This window comes from Physella acuta, unplaced genomic scaffold, assembly GCF_028476545.2.
Source record: "Physella acuta isolate Inbredline_101_S28 unplaced genomic scaffold, ASM2847654v3 ptg000527l, whole genome shotgun sequence".
In the NCBI taxonomy this organism is placed as follows: domain Eukaryota; kingdom Metazoa; phylum Mollusca; class Gastropoda; family Physidae; genus Physella; species Physella acuta.
The window spans coordinates 10,836-38,648 of record NW_026732046.1 but is presented as its reverse complement, the minus strand read 5'-3'; the positions used below and the strand labels follow the sequence as shown (position 1 = coordinate 38,648).

Here is a 27,813-nt window from a genome sequence, read left to right as displayed (position 1 = left end):
TTGCATACAATAATTTATTTGTTTTTTTCAGAAGTTTAAATTGAAAGTACATTTAAAAAGATAACGCAACAGTATTTAAAAAAAATAGTTACATTTATGTTAAGATAAAAATGTATTTAGAAAAGAAAAGCAAATAACTTAATTTTAAATATTTGGAAAAGTATTTTAATAAAAAAAAACAACAATATTGTAATTACTGAACAAATCTTTAACAGATTTTCTGCAATAGACTGAAATTTTGTGTACATAAAACTTGTTATTGTTCAATAAATTCGTCTCAACTAACTAGACTTTGCTATTCATTGATATATCCTAACCATAACATTGTCGATCACAGGATTGTGAACGTAATGAAGTTACTGAATCGTAGTGCTCAGATTTACTTTTGTGTGCTGCTATACTTACAGTTTATTGAATTAGACTACATTTTACATCCGTCCAAACTTTGATTCTAATGTGTCAGTGTTGAAGTGGAACTGTCATATGTCAGTGTTGAAGTGGAACTGTCATATGTCATGTCAGTGTTGAAGTGGAACTGTCATATGTCAGTGTTGAAGTGGAACTGTCATATGTCAGTGCTGAAGTGGAACTGTCATATGTCATGTCACTGTTGAAGTGGAACTGTCATATGTCATGTCAGTGTTAAAGTAGAACTGTCATATGTCATGTCAGTGTTGAAGTGGAACTGTTATATGTCAATGTTGAAGTGGAACTGTCATATGTCCGTGTTGAAGTGGAACTGTCATATGTCAGTGTTGAAGTGGAACTGTCATATGTCAGTGCTGAAGTGGAACTGTCATATGTCATGTCACTGTTGAAGTGGAACTGTCATATGTCAGTGTTGAAGTGGAACTGTCATATGTCAGTGTTGAAGTGGAACTGCCACATGTCAGTGTTGAAGTGGAACTGTCATGTGTCAGTGTTGAAGTGGAACTGTCATGTGTCAGTGTTGAAGTGGAACTATCATATGTCAGTGTTGAAAAGGAAATGTCATATGTCAGTGTTGATGTTGAACTGTCATATGTCTGTGTTGACACGGAACTGTCATATGTCATGTCAGTGTTGAAGTGGAACTGTCACATGTCAGTGTTGAAGTGGAACTGTCACATGTCAGTGTTGATGTGGAACTGTCATATGTCTGTGTTGACACGGAACTGTCATATGTCAGTGTTGAAGTGGAACTGTCATATGTCACGTCAGTGTTAAAGTGGAACTGTCATATGTCAGTGTTGAAGTGGAACTGTCATATGTCAGTGTTGAAGTGGAACTGTCATATGTCAGTGTTGAAGTGGACCTGTCATATGTCAGTGTTGAAGTGGAACTGTCATATGTCAGTGTTGAAGTGGAACTGTCATATGTCACTTTCATGTTGAATTGGGATTTCTCTCTTTTTAAATTAGGAACTTTAATACCATGACAAGTCTTTGACAATAGGCTGTTTATTGAGAAAATGCTACACAAAGACGTCTACAAATCACAATAATTTGACAAGCTTACAGTACATAGTACGACACTTACAACAGTCATAGAGTATGCAGTACGATTTTTACAACAATCAACAATATACTGATGCTTAATTTAACGTTACACTTGCAAATAAGTTACTCTGTTGAAATACAAATGAACAGATAGCAGATAAACGTACAAATGACATGTACCAAACGTATTTATATCTTCATAGATCTGTCGTTTTCTTATTCATCAACTGATTAAATTTACAAACTTATAAATAATAGCAATAATAATTATTCAATAATTAGTTTATAATAAACTACATGTTTGTACACTAGCAGGGGCGGAACTACATTGCCGCCAGACCCGGCAATGCGGGGGGGGGGGCAGTTTAGGGGCCCACAGCCGACCATAATAGATTTTTTTAATAGTTAAAAAAAAGTGTAATTTTCTTGCATTTTTGACTTGATGGTTGATTTGTAAAAAGAATACTGTATCTGCGGTTAGATTATCTTTATTCTATAGACTCCGCCCCATGCTCTAGTATATTCTTTTTCCCATTGATGAAAGCCGAGTCGTCTTTCTCCTACAATAAATCACACTCTGTTGTCGGCAAAATTCTTTTGAAAAAAAAATCAAAATCCATTGCGCGAGAGGCCGATAGATATAGAAGACTTTTGCTTCTTAATAGCGTTGGAAAGGGACCCACAATCCGTTAGTAGTATATTATGTCACTTTTGATTAGTATTTGGGTGGTGGAGGCGGATGCTCAAAGGATATATAGGAAAATACTCGGATGCGGATGCGCAATGAGATATAGTAAAATACTCGCCCGCCTGGTGGTGGTGGTGGAGAGGGGTGGTGGTGGTGGTGGATGAGAGGGGGGAGTAGTGGTGGAGGAGAGGGGGAGTAGTGGTGGGGGGTGGAGAAGAGTGGGGTGGTGGAGGAGAGGGGGAGTAGTGGCGGCTTGGGGGGTGGTGGTGGTGGCAGAGGTACAATGAGATATAGTAAAATACTCCACCAACTGGTGGTGGTGGAGAGGGGTGGGGAGAGGGGTAGTGGTGGCGGAGATGGGTGGTGGTGGTGGTGGTGGTGGAGGAGAGGGGGAGTAGTGGTGGAGGAGAGGGGGAGTAGTGGTGGCCTGGGGGTGGTGGTTGTGACAACGTTCCCATCCAACTCCGAAACATCTATGTACCAACTTTGTAACCTGCCTCGGTGAAAACTTCACCGACCCTAGGTTAAATCTGCCTCACCATTTCCAAAACATGCATGTACCAACTTTGAAACATGCCTCGGTGAAACCATACCACTCTAGTATGAACTGTGCCCCCATCAATTCCAAAACATGCATGTAACAACTTTGAAACACACCTCGGTGAAAACAAAGACCGTCCCACTCTAGTGTAAACTCTACACCAACCAACTCCTAAACATCCATGGACCGAGTTTGAAAACTCCCTTGGTGAAAACAAAAACCGTTCCACTGTAGTATAAACTCTGCCTTCATCAATTCCAAGAACATGCATGTACCAACATGCCTAGGTGAAAACTTCACCGACCCTAGTATAGACTCGGCACTTAACAGTTCCAAAACATGCATGTACCAACTTTGAAACCAACCTCGGTGAAATCAAAACTCCTCCGACTCTAGTATAAACTCTACATCAACCAACTCTAAAACATGCATGCACCAACTTCGAAAACTGCCTCGGTGAAAACTTCACCGACCCTAGTATAAACTCTGCACCAACCAATTCCTAAACATGCCTGGTCTAGCTTCGAAAACTGCCTCGGTGAAAACTTCACTGACTCTTGTATAAACTCTGTCCCAACTAACTCCAAACCTTCCCTGGGCACCCGAATAAAAATAACTCACCCAGCCCCTTAATCATTAAAAATTATTGATTTGTACTTTAGAGTGATTAGATTGAATGATATGTATGCTAACGTCATATCATATTTAGTTTTTACGTCATTATTTTGGTGAAATTTAAATGTAGACATTTTAAACGGTGTGTCATTTGACACGACGTACTATAACGTTGTTGTTTTTTAAAACTTGAAGTTTATAATCTAAACCAAATTTTTACTAAGGTGATCAAAAATTAAGATGACAATGTAAGATATAGAAAAACAAAATACATTGAGTGGTAAAAATAAAAAAAAATGTAATTAGACGTAATGTATTAAGTATAAGTAAACTTTTCTTAAATTAAAGAAGTTCAAGTCAAAAAGAAGTTTGATGAAAACTGTAATACTAAAGCGAACATGGGAAGGTAATCTGCTGCAAGACTAAGATATTCGTCTTCCTTCTAGGTTCATTGCCTTTTTTGGTTGAGGTTAAACATCGCCTTGTTTTCAAATATCGCGATGCAAGCCACGTTCTCTGCCCTCTTACTTAGTAATCACCTCCGCTACCCATTGTTTACAACACGCTTACAAAGAAAAAATATCCCACCCCTCTTCTTGAGACATAAAATACAAAAGTGTATTGTGCCTTGTCGTCACAGAAAACAAAAACGGTGGCGTCTAATGTTGATAACCGTTGTCTTCCAAAATTATTTTTTAACTTGTTAAAGAAAATTGAATGTTTAGTTAAGGATTCTGACGCGAATTTTTTCACAAGGGACGATACTCGTGTCTGTAAACAAGGCTGTTCTAATTTTAGAACAGTTGTCTTTCCTCTCGTTTCTCTATTATGGAAGACACGCGACACGTCTTTTAAAATGTAAACAAACGTGCAGGGGGTGCACTTAAAATAATCCCCGCTGCGAAAATGAGAACGGCATGGTGACACTTTTTGGAAAACACGCTTTCATGTAAATAAAATAAGGATCGCTTTTGTTGTCACCATGATAATGTATACCTATAAGTTCTCTCCGCCTTTACCGACCTAGTATGAATTTCGCGCGCCTAATTCATTACAGATCTATAGGAAACTCCTCTTTACATGTAGGCCTACTTATGTTAGGGAAAGTAAACTCGGTTAAATCAAAAAATGTATTTGAATATATAGAGTTATAGAACCTTAAAGTTAACAGCTGATAAAAAAATAAAATAAAAAAATTAAAATTAAAATTAAAATCCACCTCCTCACCCACCTCACTTAGGTGGTGGAATCTTTTACTATATATCCTTTACTCCTACTCCTGTTCCCTTTTTGCCCATTTTCTCCTCTCTTCACCCACCTGTTCACCCTTCACCCACCTGCTCACCGCCCTCACCCATGTTACTATAATCGAGTATGTATTGAACGCATGTTATGTTTATCTGTCTCAGGGTGGCCAGTTGGTATTCAGATCAAAAGAAAATCGGAACGGTCATAAAAAACTTAATTACTTTTCCAGACTTGTAAAAACATGTCTACCCCGCATACCTCACGTACCAACGTACTAAGTGACATTTACCTGTCGCCCATTAAAAAGAACGAGCCTAGCGAGAATTTGTTTCGTCTCAAAACCTGATTTAACGGTGGATGGAAGAAAATTCCAACCCTTAAATATATTATGTTTTCGCTGACCCTCACTATAAGCGAATAGTTACAACCATTAATCTTTCATACATATCAAGGGACGGTTCGTAGGACATGTGGTAACCATAATTTTAATATGATCAATATATGACCAGTCGTACGATATGTGAACATAGTTAATGGACAGAGGTAGTCTAATGAAAAAAAAAAAAGTCCGGAGCCGTCGCTAAGTGCGGGAAAACTCATTAATGTGGTAACAGCTGTTGCCACACTTAACGATGGCTTCGCGGATAACCACTTAGCACCTTCTCATTAAACGTCAGACCCCTGTGGTGTTCGCTTCAGTGAACCCGCCATTAATCCATGGCGCATGACCAATTTAATTAGGCGGGCTATCATGTTGATGATGATCCCGTGGGTGGGATCAATATTAACTCTGGACGTGTATGGGCCCAGTCAAACGAAAAGCTTTGGTGTCGGGTCGATACGTAACAGCTGTCGCCAATGAGTAACAGGTGTCGCTAATGGATGTTATACACAAAGTACACGTTAGTGTTAGCCTTTTTATTTTAAACACCATACAACAAAGAAAAGAAATATATCAAATAAATAAACAACATACAAACAACAAATGAATAAAAACCAAACAAACAAACAAATAATCCAATTACATAACTAGTTAATAAAAATTAATTAAAAACAAAATAAATAAAAAAATTCAAACTCATTAAAATTAAAAAATTAAAATTTTAAATATTAAATAATAATAATAATAATTAAAAAATAAACAAACAAAATATAAACAAAGTAAATAAATTTAAAATTTAAAATTACAAAATTAAAATTTAAAAATTTAAAATTACGTAACTAGTCAATAAAAATTACACAATATAAACAAACCAACAAATTAAACAACAAGTAAACAACAATTAAAAAATAAAAATTTAAATTTTAAAATGAAACTAATTTTTAAAAAATCAAACTAATTAAAAAAAAATTAAATTAAAAAATAATAATTAAACTAATTAAAAATAAACAAACAAAATATAAACAAAGTAATTAAATTCATTAAAATCAAACAAATAATCAAATTACGTAATAAAAACTCATTAACATTACGTATCTGGGTCAAAATAAAAAATTAAAACTAATTAAAAACAAACAAACTCATTAAAAAACTCATTAAAATTACGTAACTAGGCTACTTCTGGTGATTACGTCACAAGGTTACCGATGGTGATTACGTCACAAGGTCGTCGGTGGTGACCTACCGACCTACTCCGCATCCGCATCCCCCACCCTCACCCACCCGCCTCACCCTTCACCCTGCGAGTATTTTCCTTTATCCCGTTGTCTATCTGGCCTGCGGCACCCTGCGCCACCCTCTTCACACACCCTCACCCAGGTGGGTGGGTGAGTATTTTACTATATAACCTTTGCGCATCCGGCCTGCACCACCCTCTTCACCCACCCTCACCCAGGTGGGTAACGACTACCCCTCTCCACCACCACCAGGTGGTGGCGTGGTTTACTATTAACCATACATACAAAGAAATAAAATGAATTAAACCCCATGCTGCGCCACCACCACCACCCCCAGGCCACCACCACTCCCCCTCACCCCCACCACCCCCTCTTCTCCACCACCACTACCCCTCTCCCCACCCCTCTTCACCACCACCATCTCATTGTACCTCCGCCACCACCACCACCCCCAGGCCACCACTAATCCCCCTCTCCTCCACCACCCCACTCTTCTCCACCCCCCACCATTACTCCCCCTCTCCTCCACCACCACCACCACCACCCCTCTCCACCGCCACCACCACCAGGCGGGTGAGTATTTTACTATATCTCATAATAAATAATAATAATTAAAAAATTAACAAACAAAATATAAACAAAGTAAATAATTTAAAATTTAAAATAACAAAATTTAAATTTAAAAAATTAAAATTACCTAACTAGTCAATAAAAATTACACAATATAAACAAACCAACAAATTAAACAACAAATAAACAACAATTAAAAAATAAAATTTTAAAATTTAAAATCAAACTAATTTTTAAAAAATAAAATTTAAATTAAAAAATAATAATTAAACTAATTAAAAATAAACAAACAAAATATAAACAAAGTAATTAAATTCACCACCACCCCCAGGCCACCACCACTCCCCCTCACCCCCACCACCCCCTCTTCTCCACCACCACTACCCCTCTCCCCACCCCTCTCCACCACCACCAGTTGGTGGAGTATTTTACTATATCTCATTGTACCTCCGCCACCACCACCACCCCCCAGGCCACCACTACTCCCCATTTCCTCCACCACCCCACTCTTCTCCACCCCCACCACTACTCCCCCTCTCCTCCACCACTTCGCCCCCCTCTCCTCCACCACCACCAGGCGGGTGAGTATTTTACTATATCTCATTGCGCATCCGCATCCGAGTATTTTCCTATATATCCTTTGAGCATCCGCCTCCACCACCCAAATACTAATCAAAAGTGACATAATATACTACTAACGGATTGTGGGTCCCTTTCCAACGCTATTAAGAAGCAAAAGTCGTCTATATCTATCGGCCTCTCGTGCATCCGCCTCCCCCACCCAAATACTAATCAAAAGTGACCTAATATACTACTTCCGTTGTGATTTAACAATGTAAAATGTACGGTTTTTTTTATTGGTAGAACTACTATTATGTACTATCCAGTATTCTACAAATAATCGTCAAGAATATAATAATAATTTCGGTTTTGTGTACGTTTACTAATTTTTGGCTTTAGGAAAAGTAGTTGAGACCATCCCAGCTTCGGTACTGTCTGATAGAAGCACATCAGCGTTTAATTGTGCCTTTTAGATCCTTTCCGAAGAGCTTGGCATGTCGGACTCCCAAATTCCTTACATTATAGCGTGGGGGGGGGGGGGGGGGGGGGGTTGGGGTCTGCTCGCGACCCTAACCAGATATGATGACTTTAAGCTGCGGCCTTCACATGGTTTCGGAAATTTGCCACTAGTCGGACCAAGCTCATGACCCCCCCCCCCCTAGTGGGTGCGGAAGGGCTAGTGGTAGAAGTAGTATATTAGGTCACTTTTGGTTAGTATTTTTGGCGGAGCAGGGGAGGCGCAGGAGCAATGACATATAGTAAAATACTCGGGAGGTGGATGCGCCGCAGGTACAATGACATATAGCAAAATACTCCCAGCCTGGCGGAGCAGGATGGTGAGGGTGGGTGAGCAGGATGCGCTGCAGGTACAACGACATATAGTAAAATACTACGCAAACTGGTGTTGGCGGAGCAGGAGCAGGGGAGGGTGAAGGTACAATGAGATATAGTAAAATACTCCCAGCCTGGCACAAAGGGTGGGTGAGGCGTAGGTGGAGGGTGGGTGAGCCTGGCGCAATGAGATATAGTAAAATACTACCCACCCTAGGGTGGCGGAGCAGGAGGGGTGACGTAATCTCCGTTGACCTTGTGACGTAATTAGTGACCTTGTGACGTAATCATTGACCTAGTTACGTAATTTTAATGCGTTTTTTAATTAGTTTTAATGAATTTTTAAAATTTTAATTTATTTTTATTAACGAGTTACGTAATTTGATTATTTGTTTACTTTTTTAATTGTTTAATTTGTTTGTTTACTTGTTGTTTAATTTAATTACTTTGTTTATATTGTGTAATTTTTATTAACGAGTTACGTAATTTGATTTTAATTTTTTTAAACTTTTTAAATTTTTAAATTTTATTTTATAATTAGTTTAATTATTATTATTGAGTAGTTACGTGATTTGATTTTAATTTTTTAAATTTTTTAAATTTTTTAAATTTTTAAATTTTTTAAATTTGTTTATTTGTTTACTTGTTGTTTATTTGTTTGAAATTCATTTTAATTAGTTTGATTTTAATTTCTTTGTTGTATGGTGTTTAAAATAAAAGACTAACACTAGCGTGTACTTTGTATAGGGACCATTCTCCACCACAACGCTAAAGTATACAAACATAGAACATTCATTAAAGATAACGATTAGCGACAGCTGTTACATATCGATCCGCGATCCTTTGTTCTTGTCAACCACCGTACAAGGGCCAAGTTAATATTGATCGCACCCACTGACCATCAGTATGATGGTCCACCTAATTATAGTTGGTCACGCATCAGCGATTTACAGCGATTTACTCGGCGCTGCCCGTTTTTTTTTAATGGGAATGTATTGATCGACTCGCCTCGACCCAGTGTAGCCATTAACCATCAGGCGACAGCTGTGCATCAGTTGTGCAACAGATGGTACCACACTTTCCACTATCAGTTAAACGTACAGTGTCATGAGTTTTTAAGTTTCCTGTTACGAGTATGTTAAACGCACACACACACACACACACACACACTAAAATTAAAACAAAAGTCTTCTTATATTTTATTTATTTATTAACGTTTTTTCCAAGTCATCATAGGCTTTTAAAATATCACGGTGTAAACTTAACAAATGTTCAATACATAGTCGCTTATAGTAACATGGGTGAGGGGTGTAAGCAGGCGGGTGACGGTGTGAACAGGTGATTGAAGGGTGAGCACGTAGGTGAAGGGGTGAGCAGGTCGGTGAAGGGGGACAGGAGTAGGAGTAAAGGATATATAGTAAAAGATTTCACCACCTGAGTGAGGTGGGTGAGGAGGTGGATTTTAATTTTAATTTTTTATTTTATTTTTTTTTTCATCATCTGTTAACTTTAAGGTTCTATAACTCTATATATTTAAATACATTTTTTTATTTAAACGAGTTTACTCCCCCTAACGTAAGCACATGTAAAGACGGATTTCCTATAGATCTGTAATGAATTAGGCCTTTTTGACTATGACTTGTTGCCCAGGTGTTGACATGATACCCTTTTTTGAGATACACGTACACACACACACACACACATACATACACACACACACACACACATACGCGCGCACGCGAAATTCATACTAGGTCGATAAAGGCGGAGAGAACTTATAGGTATACATTATCATGGTGACAACAAAAGCGATCCTTATTTTATTTACATGAAAGCGTGTTTTCCAAAAAACTCCGCCATTGTCTGGTCCCAAGTCCAGGATGGGAAAGGAGGAGGGTTTTGGGTTTGGGCTAGCGACCCACCATGTAAAAACAAAAACGCTACAGAAACAGCAACAGATCTAAATCAAACCATCATGGGAGAGCAACCGAGGACCGAGGCAGCTTTGCCTGATATGACGAGTCTAGATGAAAGCCGCAAGGAAGTCTCTACTCTGAAACAGTCCTTAGTAACCCCCAAAATTATTACACGAATAGGAGCTTGGAATGTGCGTACCATGTACGAAACTAGCAAAACAGCTCAAGTGGTCAAGGAAATGTCAAGATACAGGATCAACATCCTGGGTATCAGCGAAATGAGATGGACAGACTCAGGCCTGACTACACTCGGATCAGGAGAAACTATAATCTATTCTGGGAGATCTGATAACCAACACCAGGAAGGAGTTGGTATTATCATGGATAAAATATCAAGGAAAAGCCTAATAGGGTGGGAACCAATCAATTCTCGCATGCTTAGAGCCAGATTCTACTCAAGACATGTAAAGATTACCGTAATACAGTGCTACGCCCCGACAGAACAAGCAAAGGATGAAGACAAAGACATGTTCTACCACACTCTACAAGATCAAATCGACAGGACTCCACAACATGACATTCTTGTGGTCATGGGAGACATGAATGCAAAAATAGGGGCCAGTAATGAAGGATACGAGATCTGCATGGGTAAGGAGGGGCTGGGAGAGGCAAATAACAACGGCCAAAGATTTAGAGAGATTTGCCTAGAAAATGGTCTGGTTATAGGTGGCAGCTTATTTCAGCACAAAGAAATACACAAATCCACTTGGATATCCCCAGATAAGCGAACCAGCAATCAAATCGATCACATTGCTATAAATAAAAAGTGGAGAAGATCCATGAGGGATGTAAAGGCGATAAGAGGAGCTGACGTGGGTAGCGACCATAATCTAGTCTTGTGCAAACTACAACTCAAGCTTAAGAGAGTTGACAGGAAAGTAAACCACCAGCTATTTGACTCAGCTAAACTAAAAGATCCCACCATTAAGGCAAACTTCGCAATTGAACTAAAAAATAGATTTAGTCTACTCGAGAACCTACCAGAAGAGGACACCAATACTCAATGCGAGAAGATCCTGGATGTAAACACGAAAACAAGCCAATGCATACTAGGACACAGGAACAAACAAAGGAAGGAATGGATCTCAAACGATACTTGGAATCTCATTGAAAAGAGAAGAGAAGCCAAAATCAAAACACTATCTGGAACCATGGAAAGCAGGGTACGGAACGATGTAGAATATAGAAGACTGCAACAAGAGGTAAAAAGGAATGCTAGGAAGGATAAAAGGAACTATGTAGACACAATGGCCACAGAAGCACAGGCTGCAGCTGATAAGGGAGATAGCAGAACAGTCTACAAGATTATCAGGACTCTAACAGGAGGAATAGCAAATAGATCATCTACTATCAAGGACAAAAACGGGAAAGTTCTTACAACGGAGAAACATCAATTGAAAAGATGGGCTGAATACTTCGAAGAGACCCTAAACAGACCAGACCCAGAAGAAGCTGCTGACTTCACTGACATGAACATACATTTTGAAATGTATAGAGGACCCATCCTAGAACAAGAAATAATAGAAGCTATCCAAAAAACAAAAAAGCAATAAGGCTCCAGGAGAGGACAGAATCACTGCGGAGATGCTAAAGGCAGACCCAAAAATAGGTGCAGAAACTCTATTAGGGATCTTCAACAAAGTATGGAATGAAGAAAAAGTCCCAGATTTTTGGAAACGGGGAATCATTATCAAATTACCCAAAAAGGGCGACCTTAATGTTTGTGAGAACTGGAGAGGCATTAATCTTCTGTCAGTACCAGGAAAAGTCTTCTGCAGAGTCCTATTACAAAGAATGAGGAAAGGAATTGATGGGATCCTTCGTGAAGAACAAGCTGCCTTCAGGGCCAACAGGTCATGTAACGACCAAATATTTGTCTTGCGCACTATAGTGGAACAGTCCCTGGAGTGGAATTCGTCTCTCTACATCAACTACATAGATTTCGAGAAAGCATTTGATAGCATCCACCATCCATCATTATGGAAGATACTAGAGCTATATGGCTTTCCAGGAAAAGTCATAAACATACTTAAGGACATGTACTATGATAACCAATGCTGTGTGCGACACGAAAATCAGCAAAGTGAATGGTTCAAGGTAAAAACAGGAGTCAGACAGGGCTGTGTCATCTCACCTGTCATCTTTTTGGTGGTAATAGACTGGATTATGAGAAGAGCCACTGAGGATAAGCCAAGAGGAATTGTTTGGGAACTTACCAACCACCTAGAGGACTGTGACTTTGCTGATGACTTGGCTTTACTTTCACATGACCAAAAAGACATCCAAGCGAAAACCACAAGAATAGAGCAAATTGCCAAAAGCGTTGGGCTAAAGATAAACTCCGGAAAAACCAAGCTAATGAAAATAAAAACCAAAAGTGCTCTCAAGACCTTTGCGAATGGAGCAGAGCTAGAAGAGGTCGAAGACTTTAAGTACCTCGGCAGCTATATATCAGCAAATGGCAGCATGGAGAAAGAAATTGCCACCAGAATAGCAATGGCGGCACAAGCTTTCAACAGACTTGCTAAGATCTGGAAATCATCCTCACTGCAGCAGAGAACTAAAATAAGGATCTATAAGTCTAATGTACGTTCTGTACTCCTCTATGCTGCAGAGTCATGGAAACTAAACAAGAAAGTAGACAGCCGACTCAGAGGCTTTGAAAGAAGATCCCTCCAACGCATCCTCAGGATAAAGTGGGACGACAAAGTCCCGAACAAGGAAATATGGCGAAGGACAGGATTAAACGACATTGTCTCAGAAGTTAGAACGAGGAGATGGAGATGACTGGGCCATGTCCTACGCATGAGCAAAAAAAGACTCCCCAACATGGCGCTGAAGTGGAACCCACCCGGAAAGAGAAGTAGAGGAAGACCACTGGGAACATGGAGGAGGGAGATGGAAGAAGAAGTACAGGCTACTGGCAAAACCTGGCATGAACTAAAGTGGCTCGCCCAGGACAGGGTGGAATGGCGGAGATTTGTTGTTGCCCTATACTCCACAGGGAGTGATGAGGATTAAGTAAGTAAGTAAGTAAGTATGTTTTCCAAAAAGTGTCACCATGCCGTTGACATTTTCGCAGCGGGGTTTATTTTAAGTGCACCCAGTGCACGCTTGTTTACATTTTAAAAGACGTGTCGCGTGTCTTCCCTAATAGAGAAACGAGAGGAAAGACAACTGTTCTAAAATTAGAACAGCCTTGTTTACAGCCACGAGTATCGTCCCTTTGAAAACATTCGCGTCAGAATCCTTAACTAAACATTCAATTTCTTTAACAAGTTAAAAAATAATTTAGGAAGACAAGGGTTAACAACATTAGACGCCACCGTTTTTTGTGACGACAAGGCACAATACACTTTTGTATTTTATGTCTCAAGTAGAGGGGTGGGATATTTTTTCTTTGTAAGAGTCTTGTAAACAATGGGTAGACGATGTGATTACTAAGTAAGAGGGGAGAGAACGGGGTTTGCATCGCGATATTTGAAAACATGGCGATGTTTAACCTCATCCAAAAAAGACAATGAACCTAGAAGGAAGACGAATTTATATCTTAGTCTTGCACCAGATTACCTTCCCATGTTCGCTTTAGTATAACAGTTTTCATCAATCTTCTTTTTGACTTGAACTTCTTTAATTTTTAAGAAAGTTTACTTATACATATTAAATTACGTCTAATGATAATTTTTTTATTTTTACCACTCAATGTATTTTGTTTTTCTATATCTTACATTGTCATCTTAATTTTTGATCACCTTAGTAAAAATTTGCTTAAGATTATAAACTTCAAGTTTTAAAAAACAACAACGTTATAGTACGTCGTGTCAAATGACACACCGTTTAAAATGTCTACATTTAAAGTTCACCAAAATAATGACGTAAAAACTAAATATGATATGACATTAGCATACATATCATTCAATCTAATCACTCTAAAGTACAAATCAATAATTTTTATTGATTAAGGGGCTGGGTGAGTTATTTTTATCACTATTCGCCCTTCCCCTTCCCTTTGTCCGCAACCCCTTTCCCCTTCTCCCATCCCTAACCTCAATACCAACCGCTAGATACACAGACCGTAACACTACCCATTCTATTCCATTAAAGAGACAAAGGATGTATGACAATCAGGGGCGGAACTACAGTGCCGCCAGACCCCGCAATGCGGGGTGGCCCACGACGTTTAGGGGCCCAATTTCGACCAAAAAAACAATGAATTTTCTTTTCATAAATAATGTTTTTCGTGCACCTTGATAGTAGTTTTGTAAAAAACAAACAGGTCTACTGTAGCAGTGATTGTTCTACAGTAACTAACACACGCTGTTGCGTAGAAAAATATAAAATCTACAAGAGCTCTACTTTGAAAGATAGGCAAACGTTCACACTACTTCCATGACTTACTGCCCTTTACCAAAACACGGGTGCCCATAAAGCTCATTTAAATAGTTTTGTACTATGTAAATTAAAGAGCCACTTGTTTTCTTAATTATTACTTAAATAAGGCATATTAAAGAATCTTATAGCTATAAAAATTAATGAATTCAAAACTAATAATATAAATACAAAAAATCATAAAAATAAACATAACGAGAAAAACGTAAAGACGTAATACAAACATTTGTAAAAAAAACGACTATTACGGGCTCGAAATGAGTTCGGACTTATTGTTGTCTGGCTCGTTATCTCAGAGTGGTTATACATTGCAATAAAATAGATTAAAATATTCATGTAATAGACTATTTAATATTTTGAGAAGCGGGCTACTTATATATATATATGTATATATATATATATATATATATATATATATATATATATATATATATATATATATATATATATATATATATATATATGTATATATATATATATATATATATATATACATATATATATATAAGTAGCCCGCTTCTCAAAATATTAAATAGGGGGCCCAAAAAATTTTTTTGCGGGGGAGCCTTTTTTTTCTAGTTCCGCCACTGATGACAATCCTACATTTATCTACACTCAACTAATATCACAACTCCTAGACACTACTCCACACTATTCCCTTGGACAGACAAAGGACAAAGTAACAGACAAACATTTATCCCTCTTCATTTACTGTCACAAGTGACAGTATGTGTGTGTGTATGTGTGTGTATGTATGTGTGTGTGTGTGTGTACGTGTAACTCAAAAAAAGGGTATCATGTCAACACCTGGGCAACAAGTCATAGTCAAAAAGGCCTAATTCATTACAGATCTATAGGAAATCCGTCTTTACATGTGCTTACGTTAGGGGGAGTAAACTCGTTTAAATCAAAAAATGTATTTAAATATATAGAGTTATAGAACCTTAAAGTTAACAGATGATGAAAAAATAAAATAAAAAATTAAAATTAAAATCCACCTCCTCACCCACCTCACTCAGGTGGTGGAATCTTTTACTATATATCCTTTACTCCTACTCCTGCCCCCCTTCACCGACCTGCTCACCCCTTCACCTACGTGCTCACCCTTCAATCACCTGTTCACACCGTCACCCGCCTGCTTACACCCCTCACCCATGTTACTATAAGCGACTATGTATTGAACATTTGTTAAGTTTACACCGTGATATTTTAAAAGCCTATGATGACTTGGAAAAAACGTTAATAAATAAATAAAATATAAGAAGACTTTTGTTTTAATTTTAGTGTGTGTGTGTGTGTGTGTGTGTGTATGCGTTTAACATACTCGTAACAGGAAACTTAAAAACTCATGACACTGTATGTTTAACTGATAGTGGAAAGTGTGGTACCATCTGTTGCACAACTGATGCACAGCTGTCGCCTGATGGTTAATAGCTACACTGGGTCGAGGCGAGTCGATCAATACATTCCCATTAAAAAAAACGGGCAGCGCCGAGTAAACCGCTGTAAATCGCTGATGCGTGACCAACTTTAATTAGGTGGACCATCATACTGATGGTCAGTGGGTGCGATCAATATTAACTTGGCCCTTGTACGGTGGTTGACAAGAACAAAGGATCGCGGATCGATGTGTAACAGCTGTCGCTAATCGTTATCTTTAATGAATGGTCCCTATACAAAGTACACGCTAGTGTTAGTCTTTTATTTTAAACACCATACAACAAAGAAATTAAAATCAAACTAATTAAAATGAATTTCAAACAAATAAACAACAAGTAAACAAATAAACAAATTTTAAAAATTTAAAAATTTAAAAAATTTAAAAAATTTAAAAAATTAAAATCAAATCACGTAACTACTCAATAATAATAATTAAACTAATTATAAAATAAAATTTAAAAATTTAAAAAGTTTAAAAAATTAAAATCAAATTACGTAACTCGTTAATAAAAATTACACAATATAAACAAAGTAATTAAATTAAACAACAAGTAAACAAACAAATTAAACAATTAAAAAAGTAAACAAATAATCAAATTACGTAACTCGTTAATAAAAATAAATTAAAATTTTAAAAATTCATTAAAACTAATTAAAAAACGCATTAAAATTACGTAACTAGGTCAATGATTACGTCACAAGGTCACTAATTACGTCACAAGGTCAACGGAGATTACGTCACCCCTCCTGCTCCGCCACCCTAGGGTGGGTAGTATTTTACTATATCTCATTGCGCCAGGCTCACCCACCCTCCACCTACGCCTCACCCACCCTTTGTGCCAGGCTGGGAGTATTTTACTATATCTCATTGTACCTTCACCCTCCCCTGCCCTGCTCCGCCAACACCAGTGTTACGGTATGTAGCTGCAGTGAGAGGATTTGAGTCACTTGACTCGGCCAACTACCTTTGGTTCATCCCTAATATCAGGGCGAGGAGTTCTGACCTTGGGGACCAACAAGGCTATCTCACGTTCAGTCTAGCATATGGCGCTCAGAGATAAGGCAACTCAATATTCCTAGTCTAATACTTTATTCATACATATATTATACATCTATCTATCTCCCAACTTGAGGCATACGGAACAGTACACGTTCTTTTCATACCGACGATCTAGCTTAGACTCCCTCACACATCAACTCATAGCAACAAAACTCTCTACCCTAAAACGTCACTATCTTTCGTACCGCGTCACACATTCACTCGTTCAATATACGGCCGCACTATCAATCATGCGCACCAATACACTAGTCGAACATGCATCGTAACATTACCCCCCTCTCCCTTTAAGCTAATGACATTAGCTTTAATAATACATCATACATTCTGTTTAACCTAACAATATATCCTACAAACACACAATTTGGTGCTAAGTAATTCAGTACCCACATCAAATTTTATACATCTTTACGATATCAACATTTTCATATACTCATCTCATATGTTACAACGACAGGTGCAAATAATAATCCCCGGACACTTAAATACATATCGAATTACTCGGCACACCATCGAGATACCTAAAAACTCAGGCCATAGAATCATAATCCTCAACATCCCTTAGTAGTAACCTAGTTAACATATGGTACTCTGCAAACCATCGAGATACCAAAGAAAAACATCACACTGCATCATCAGTCTCGATTACACCTAGAAAAAATAGCATGGCTCTCAACTCATCTTCGAGATACCGTACAAAACACCGTGTGTCTGTCTTTTATGCAGTACTGCACCCTTCATTGGGTGTCCTGCACAGGGGGATAGGTGTACTACTTGAATCATCAGTCTCGCTACATTAGGGACCTTCACAGGGGGATAGGTGTACTACTTGAATCATCAGTCTCGCTACATTAGGGACCTTCACAGGGGAATAGGTGTACTACTTGAATCATCAGTCTCGCTACATTAGGGACCTTCATATGGGATAGGTGTACTACTTGAATCATCAGTCTCGCTACATTAGAGACCTCCGCCGGGGGAGGTGGGTGGGATGGTCTTTATTTTAATAGTTTTGCCACTGGCATCTGTAACTAACAAACAGATCTACCACAGTAGTGATGTTGTTGCATAAAAAATTATACACATAGCTGTAGTGTGAAAAGCAGGCAAACATTCAAATCACCTCCGTTATTTCCCTTTTTTAAATAGTCGAATAGGGGTACTCATAAGCTCCTTCTTTGAGATTTGTACTAAACAAATTAAAAAGCAATTTCTTATCTTAATTATTATCAGAGTTTCTTCCAAGCATCTCTTCGGGGGGGGGGGGGGGCGAAGAATGTCTACCGCCCCCCGTTCGAAATGGAATTTATATAGAAAATATATAATTTTGACAGTGTCCGTCCCCCCGGAAATTGTTGTCCGCCCCCCCCCCCCTGAAAATTTCAAGTGCACCCCGGACCGGAGAAAAAAGTCTGGAAGAAACAAAAGATTATTATATTTTAAAAAGTACTTACTAAAGAATAACATTATATAAAAAAGAAATTCATTTAAAATGAAAAATATAAATACAAAAAAAAAAAAAAACCATAAAAATAAACATAACACGAGACACCGTTACTTATACATAGCTTTCATGTTTTATATTGTTTTAACCGACTTGAAAATTAGAGGTCTTATGGCAGAGATAAAATGAAACAGATATTCAAATCAGACTAATGCACTCACACACATGACATGTTGATGTAATTTATGTTGATGTAATATATATATATATATATATATATATATATATATATATATATATATATATATATATATATATATATATATATATATATATATATATATCACATTTTTTTTGGGTGGCCCTTTTTTTCTAGTTCAGCCACTGATGTAATGGTTAAAATTGTAGTTCTCAGTTATACATTGAAACAACACGTAAAGTTTATTAAAGCACGAAGTTTGCGATAGAATCTGTATTATTTATGCTGTGATGTCGATTACATACTTTCGGAAATAATCGATTCTAAAAATAGATTTCTAGGAATACTATTTTTAGCACCCACGCATGGGAAAACACAACATCCCAGCATTCAACTTCTCAGCAAGGTAAGCCATTTTACTATCATAAAATCTTTTAAAATGAAATAACACAAAATATAATAAGTAGGTAAATAGTTATATACTTTATATAAATTTTTCTTAAGTCTAAAATTTTAATCCGATTTATTTGGTCGAGTAGTTGTAGATCTAGATTCTAGATTTCTAGATCTAGGTAGTAAGTAAAGTAAGTAGATCTCTAGATCTAGTAATAGATATCTAGATCTAGATCTAGTTCTAATTCTAAGACTAAGTCAAGTACTTAGTCTACTTTGGATTAGAATAGTATAGGTACTAGGATAAATTTTCAAAATTGGGTTTTTGGGGAAACAACTACTAGATCTACAGTTAAATTTTAACTTAAAAGGACCAGAAAATTACAATAACAGAACAGTTTTCATTTTTGATGTAGCTCAAACGGTTAAATAGTTATGATTTTTTTTCGTATTAAAAAAAGCTTTTTTTTTTTTTAACAGGATTTTTTTTCAATTTCTGTGTTAGAATTTTTTAAAGCGTTTACTGAAATTGTCATAGCCTGTAAAGTTTACGTAAACCGTGTGATCAAATTTGTTATAACTTTGTAGTAGCTTAAGTTATCATATATGTTAACATAATAAAAAATAAAAAGATAACTTCATAGGTAGAATTCTAAAAAAACTGGAGGGGAGAAGGGGACCCCCTTATTTTTGCATTCACAGTGCTTTCATACAATCACAGTTTAAAGTTAAACTATTTGAAATATCAAGCTGAAAATTGCTCAGAATGTGTGGCTATGAATGAGATCATTAATACCATCAGAAGTTTAGATCTAAGAAAAAGATGATGACTAGCTCTAGATTAGATAGTAGATAGATCTAGATCTGATCCATAATCTAGATTATTCGAGATTCTAGATCTAGATTATGATTGAAACAACGTTTTATTATCTAGATCTAGATCTAGAGACTACATCTACATCTACAAGTCTCTCACTCTGTCTTACTCTACTCTTAGTCTAATAATTAATTATGATTAGGTTTTAGGGATTCTTAGACTCTTAGTAGTAACTATTACTTTACTGTCTAACAAAATCTAGTCTAGTGTAGTAAAGTACTAGTTTCTAGATCTAGTAGCTAGAGTACTAACTAGTACTAGAGTAGTCAAAGTCTAGAGACTAGTCTAAATAATTTAATAATAAGTCACTAACTTTACCTTTTAAGAGCTTTTAGCGGCCTGAGCCCTAGGGCTTAGTTCTTATACGATATTTAAATAGGCCTATCTATAGATCAAGTAAGATTCAGATCTAAAGACTATGGAATACTAAAGATTATCAAAATGTAATTAGGCCTATATCAAAAGCCCATAATATACTTATAGATATAGACTCTAACAATAAAACTAGAGTATTGTAGAATAGTCTAGAATTTATTGTTGATTAATACTTTACATAGATCTAGCTAGATCTAGTTCTCTAATTTAATTTTTTTATTAACTAGATCTAGATCTATCCGTAAACTACTAAACACACACAGTCAATACAAAACAAGTTTTACACAGACAGTATAGACACAATTCCCAATCAAGAAAAACAATCAAACAAACATTACATCATTTAAAAAAATATTTAAAAAAAAACAATGGTGTACAAAGAATCTAAATTAGATCTAGAATTTTGGCCTAACAAATAATCAAATAGGCCTATCTATTAAAATTTATCTTAGACAAAATCCTAGGCCTACAGTAACAAACTATAAAACTTGCTAACAACTTATTATTTAATTACAGATTCAATAAATATGTTTAGCCTAAAATGTGTTGCATGCAGTAATCATTTTCAATTATTGTTTTTTTTTAATAGGCAGTCTGATAAGATTTTTATTAAGAAAAAAAGTGTTGGTAAAAATTGTATCTTTGATTCATGTTTGTCTGTGCAATATTTCCTGGCTCTAAAATAACAGGAACATTTTCATCTCCAGATAAAGAGGTGGACATCAGACATCACAAGCTCAGCCAACATCAGACATCACAAGCTCAGCCAACATCAGACATCACAAGCTCAGGCAACATCAGACATCACATTGGAAAAATGTTGGATTAGATCTACACAGCTACACCTAACGGTCAGTTTTCTGATATTTATCTCATACTTCTTTGTATGTGTTTAGCCATACTGACACAGGCAGAAAGAATATTTTATCTGGATATTGTAGGTATGGATTTTCATTCTTTCAAAAGTGTAAACACAAGGTAAAAATAAAAGACATCAGTTGAGAAGGTGAAGTAGACTTCACAAATTGTCTTCTATAAATAAAATAAAGATATTGTGTTTGTCTGCATTACACCTAGCTGTCATCACTTCCCCAATTTAGAATCAGGAACTTATCTGTACAGGGTAGATTTGAATGTTCTCATAGAACCTATTAGTACATGGTAGATTTGAATGTTCGCAATACTTTTTTTTTCAGGTGAATTTGACAGGATGGGAAATACAGGTGGAAAGAAAAGCAAACTCCAGTTGGAAGATGACGGTAAAATAATTATTTCATTACAGAAGTTTTTGTATAGATTTATTTATATCTGATTTGCATAGCATTGAAGTAGATATTAATAAATATGCAATTGTTTTACAAATACAAAATAATTTATTGAAGGCTTAAATTTATGATTATGATAATTTAAATATTTTTTTTAGATGTAGCACAAAGCCATTGTCAGACAACAAAGTTAAAAGAAAAAAAAAACACTGAAGGATGTTTCATACCAGGTGAGTTTCTGATTGTATGAAAAATGTACAAATGTGGGAAGGTAAATGTATACAGATTGTATAAAAAAATGTACAAGTGTGGGAAGGTAAATGTATACAGATTGTATAAAAAAATGTACAAATGTAGGAAGGTAAATGTATACAGATTGTATGAAAAATGTACAAATGTGGGAAGGTAAATGTATACAGATGGATTGACCACATAATTCAAGACATCAAGGTCAAGGTTTTTATTACAGCTGAAAAACTGGTAGAGGCTGTAGGTCATCCTAAGGTCCAACTAACTATGAATGTTAATTAACAGTTAAGAATAGTTTCGAAGTAATTTAAGAGACCTATAAAATATTTTTAAAATCTTTCACAGTGTGATTAAAATGAATATAATCTGTCAGGTTTTAGTCTGACTTGTATAAAGATTGGATGTATTTGACCTTCTAGTATTTTCTGTAATGAAGAAACAACTCAACAATTTCTATTGTCACTGCTGGACTAGCTATACGGCAATTAGATAATTAATATTTAAACAATTATTGGGCAGTTTATCACTTTATAAATCATAGAAACACGTAAACTCTGCTTTAACTACTCTGTTTTAGTACATATTAGAAATTTCAATTATTTATTTTAGTAATTTCCCTTGTTTTCTTATGTATCATGTAAAAAGTTAAAATATCATTTTTCTTAATCTAAATTCCCTCCCCTTGTATCTCTCCAGGACATCATGAAGCCGAGATCTGCTATGGAGGTGAAGCTGACTTACACAAGCACTATACCGGCTGTAAGAAGAATCCAGGTCATGTCAACTTTATACCTGTTAATGATTTTAACTTGGATCATCTCCCCTCACTTTACCATGACGTCATCATGTTGGAGCTAATCAAAGCTTTGTCTGCCCTAACGGTCCTGATAAAGGTCAAGTACACCAGTCTAAAGAGACCAGAGTCTGTTCCATGCTTCAGTGGTCAGTATCCATTTTATAACACCAGAGGAAGTGACGTGTTGAGGACAGGGACGGGGAGGGTGTGGCTTGTGGACAAGTACACAGAGAGTGACAACAAGGGCACTTGTCCATGTGGCAAGTGTCAACACTCAGACACACCCAGCAAAGTGTGGGGGGAGGTTTGTGTGGTGACAGCCGCACACGTGGTGTTTGATGTCAGTGAGGTGAGACAGACCAGGTGTGTTGTAGGTTTTGATGACAATAAAAGTTCTGGGGTCAGTCTTGATGGCTGGGGGGTGGTGGAGGCAAACATTGAGGGAGACAGGTGTTTGTTTTCATGTGTGTCATGTGACTTAGAGTTGGTTGATGAACTGCGCAAGATGTGGCGGCACTATTATGATCTATGGGAGAAAGTAAGGAGGTATGGATTTGGTTATGTGGACAAGTTGGCCGTTATAGTGTCACATCCTCATGGCTGTCCTAAACAGGTCTCTGTAGGACAATGGACACACGAACATGGGAGGGGACGTTGGAACAAGTACACGTACACAACATGTACATGTCCAGGCTCCAGTGGAGCACTTGTTTACTTACCGAGACATGGCAGGTTGTCACTTCCCCACAGTGGATCAAACTCTGAAGGAAATTATAGTGGGGAGGGTTGGTTGATCCATCTGTAACTGTTGGTTCTCTCCCCTTGTCTAATGTAACTGTTGGTTCTCTCCTCTTGTCTAATGTAACTGTTGGTTCTCTCCCCTTATCTAATGTAAACAAACAAAATGGCGACTCCCTTCATTAAACTTGTGTGTGTCAAGACTGGAATGTCTTCATCAGCAACTTTGTATTTTGAAGAAGACAAGAAATAAATGGTTTAGTTTCTTTCAGTCATTTGTTTAGAGTTGTTAGACACGTAAACAAAATTATAAACAAATGTTTATTGTTGAGAAATGAAATATTTATAGGCTACACTTGTATCTTTGTTTTTTTTAAACCTCCACATTAGATTTGTCATCGCCATCATTGTCTTTATTCTTTAATTCTTGTTTATATTTGTTTACAAAATGTTTGTATTTGTTTACAAACTGTTTGTATTTGTTTACGAACTGTTTGTATTTGTTTACGAACTGTTTGTATTGATGTCAATAAAGTTTTAGAAGATTTCAAAGTTTCTTTCATTCATTTTGTTATCGTTGATAATCTACATGTTTTGTGTTGATGAGAAACAAAACACGATGGTAGTGAAGATAAATGTCGGCAGTCAAGTTTGTAGCTGAGACTTAATGTCGGCAGTCAAGTTTGTATCGACTTAATGTCGGCAGTCAAGTTTGTAGCTGAGACTTAATGTCGGCAGTCAAGTTTGTAGCTGAGACTTAATGTCGGCAGTCAAGTTTGTAGCTTAGGCTTAATGTCGGCAGTCAAGTTTGTAGCTGAGACTTAATGTCGGCAGTCAAGTTTGTAGCTGAGACTTAATGTCGGCAGTCAAGTTTGTAGCTGAGACTTAATGTCGGCAGTCAAGTTTGTAGCTGAGGCTTAATGTCGGCAGTCAAGTTTGTAGCTGAGGCTTAATGTCGGCAGTCAAGTTTGTAGCCGAAACGTAATGTCGGCAGTCAAGTTTGTAGCTGAGACTTAATGTCAGCAGTCACAGACTTAATTTCGGCAGTCAAGTTTGTAGCTGAGACTTAATGTCGGCAGTCAAGTTTGTATCGACTTAATGTCGGCAGTCGAATTTGTAGCTGAGACTTAATGTCGGCAGTCAAATTTGTATTGACTTAATGTCGGCAGTCGAATTTGTAGCTGAGACTTAATGTCGGCAGTCAAGTTTGTATCGACTTACTGTCGGCAGTCAAGTTTGTACTTGTGACTTAATGTCAACAGGCAAGTTTGTAGCTGAGACTTAATGTCGACAGGCAAGTTTGTAGCTGAGACTTAATGTCGGCAGTCAAGTTTGTAGCTGAGACTTAATGTCGGCAGTCAAGTTTGTAGCTGAGACTTAATGTCGGCAGTCAAGTTTGTAGCTGAGACTTAATGTCAGCAGTCAAGTTTGTAGCTGAGACTTAATGTCGGCAGTCAAGTTTGTAGCTGAGACTTAATGTCGGCAGTCAAGTTTGTAGCTGAGACTTAATGTCAGCAGTCAAGTTTGTAGCTGAGACTTAATGTCGGCAGTCAAGTTTGTAGCTGAGACTTAATGTCAGCAGTCAAGTTTGTAGCTGAGACTTAATGTCGGCAGTCAAGTTTGTAGCTGAGACTTAATGTCGGCAGTCAAGTTTGTAGCTGAGACTTAATGTCAGCAGTCAAGTTTATACTTAATGTGTGATATTGTTACCATCATCTTTTAAATTGCAAAATGTCATGTTTACATAATACAAAATGTCATGGTTACATAATACAAAATGTCATGTTTACGAGTTCACGCTTACGATCTAGCTACATTTTGTCACAAAAAGCCAATGATTTTCATAATTGTAAATGTGTCATTGTCACGACTAAGCTGAATGTCTCTTAGATATTTCACTGCGGGGGAGGAGGGGGGGGGGGTGACACTTAATACTTTGAGGATGTCGACAGACGTAAGTTTGCGGCGCGAACACTGGTTGAATATTTTTTCTATGTAGTTTTGGGGAGGGGCTGGCAGGTGAGGTGCTTGAAAGAAACCCTTCAGCAAATCTCTCTAACAGACATGGTGTATTGAACTCACAGAAAGAACTGGATGCCGAAACGTGTAATTATCACATTTTAACAAAGCATCTTCCCCCTATATCACATCCAATTAGGATAATTAAATGCTTAGATTTAAAAAAAAAATTATAAACAAATGCTAACCTTTAATTTAGCAAAGAAATTATAGTTTAGCATCGTAAATAGGTTTAATAGATACGACACTTTTTAAATAAGCACAATTTTTAATAGTTCTAGAAAGTAAATTATGCAAAGAAAATTAATGTTTTTAGTCACCGAACAGATTAATGCATTTTCAGATTTTTAAAAATTCAACGGTCAAAGGGAAATAATCAATAAAGCTAAAATTCGTTTAAACCATACGCACTTATCTCGCATATTATTAATTGCATTTAATTAGTCCTTGAGGACGGTTTTTATAATTGTAATTTCACAACTTAATTCCATGAATTGGTTTTAATATTAAACTTCTGTTTGGTCGTTTTTTTCTCTATATGTTAAATACAGCTGTCTTTATTTGTATTATATATACAGTGTGTTTTTCAGTTTCTCAATTACTATTGGTAAACATAGTTGTTTACAGCCGTCATAACAATTAACTGCAGCAGGTGCACCCAATACACAATCACAAATAAGTTAACTCAGCTCTGATCGCATGGGGACCATCATTTATAAACTATTTGTTAGACATTTGTAATAAGCATCAGGTTTATATAATATTCAACTTTTAATTTGAACATTTTCTAAAAAAATTAAAACTGAAAACATCGACAGCTTCCGGCAACATTACTAACTCAAGAATTCCTAAAGGATAAAAGGATGATAAAATATTCACAACATTACTAACTCAAGAATTCCTAAAGGATAAAAGGATGATAAAATATTCACAACATTACGAACTCAAGAATTCCTAAAGGATAAAAGGATGATAAAATATTCACAACATTATGAACTCAAGATCTCCTAAAGGATAAAAGGATGATAAAATATTCACAACATTACTAACTCAAGAATTCCTAAAGGATAAAAGGATGATAAAATATTCACAACATTACTAACTCAAGAATTCCTAAAGGATAAAAGGATGATAAAATATTCACAAAATTACTAACTCAAGAATTCCTAAAGGATAAAAGGATGATAAAATATTCACAAAATTACGAACTCAAGAATTCCTAGAGGATAAAAGGATGATAAAATATTCAAGGAATTCAAGAAAATTGTGTGATCAATGCATTTATGAAACAAGCAAGTTTCAGTTGTTTTGTTGTTTTCATAGCAATTCAAATCTTATTTTGGTAGAGTTTTTTTTTATTCATCTTATTCTCTACTTTTTAGTATGTGTGTATTTTAAACATTAAAAGGCAAGATTTCAATTTAATAACGATCCGTTTATTTTTTATTTCTTTTGTTCTCAATGAAGTCGAAAATATACCATTACAAATATCTGCTTAAAATTACGAACTCTAAAATCATATCCTTCTTTGTCCTCTGTTTGATTTTAGGCGTGAAACAGACCATCTGCGACCAAGAACTAACAGTCAATAAGTAAGCTGAAATAATACTTAAGGAATTCAAATCTAAAGCTAGCACAAAACAAACAACTTTGTGAAAAAAAGCTGTTAAGTGCACAGAATTAAGGTAATTACTGAAATTTTAAATCGCATTTTTTTTGCTATTGTCCTTGAAAATTATGTTCGGGCACCAATCTTCTTAATATAAATCTCCGCTAATTTTAAACTTCCCTACATTAATTACCCAATGTATTATAACACATATTACCTCATTTGTCCCTACCCCACTTAATTCTCCTACACTTCAACACACACACACACACACACACACACACACCCTCACATACCTCCGCACACAACTATATGATCAGGCTACACAACATAGCTATTAAAATAAACTGATAAACACAAAAAGGGGACTGTGTGGTCGAGTGGGAGAGTAAATGTTTACTAACACGAATAGTCAAAGATTTGAACCCCGGGCAGATGAGGCTCGTTAGCTGAAGACAGCTACTCATCTTGGAGAGACAACTCGTTAGCTGAAGACAGCAACTCATCTAGGAGAGACAACTCGTTAGCTGAAGACAGCAGCTCATCTAGGAGAGACAACTCGTTAGCTGAAGACAGCAGCTCATCTTGGAGAGACAACTCGTTAGCTGAAGACAGCAACTCATCTAGGAGAGACAACTCGTTAGCTGAAGACAGCAGCTCATCTAGGAGAGACAACTCGTTAGCTGAAGACAGCAACTCGCCTAGGAGAGACAACTCGTTAGCTGAAGACAGCAACCCATCTAGGAGAGACAACTCGTTAGCTGAAGACAGCAACTCATCTAGGAGAGACAACTCGTTAGCTGAAGACAGCAACTCATCTATGAGAGACAACTCGTTA

The 27,813-nt window shown here is 36.7% G+C and overlaps 2 protein-coding genes across 5 annotated transcripts in view; both read left to right on the top strand.

Moving 5' to 3' along the window:
- The window catches only part of LOC131945134 (uncharacterized), a 51,187-nt gene extending 27,437 nt beyond the window's left edge, over positions 1 to 23,750 (top strand). For 2 of the 4 annotated variants that reach the window (XM_059306140.1, XM_059306139.1), the window contains exons 3-5: positions 21,496 to 21,558; positions 21,723 to 21,794; positions 22,510 to 23,750. In XM_059306140.1, coding sequence (XP_059162123.1) covers positions 21,510 to 21,558; positions 21,723 to 21,794; positions 22,510 to 23,414 — 1,026 coding nt within the window. In that variant the 5' untranslated portion in view covers positions 21,496 to 21,509 and the 3' untranslated portion in view covers positions 23,415 to 23,750. Of the gene's footprint in view, positions 1 to 19,012; positions 19,061 to 19,087; positions 19,118 to 21,006; positions 21,151 to 21,495; positions 21,559 to 21,722; positions 21,795 to 22,509 lie in introns of those variants that run through there. The other 2 variants (XM_059306137.1, XM_059306138.1) reach the window with 2 other exon arrangements.
- Positions 10,125 to 11,678, top strand: LOC131945132 (uncharacterized). Its single transcript, XM_059306134.1, has one exon. The coding sequence runs from the start codon at positions 10,125 to 10,127 to the stop codon at positions 11,676 to 11,678; it is 1,554 nt and encodes a 517-aa protein (XP_059162117.1).
- Positions 23,751 to 27,813: the final 4,063 nt, after the last annotated feature.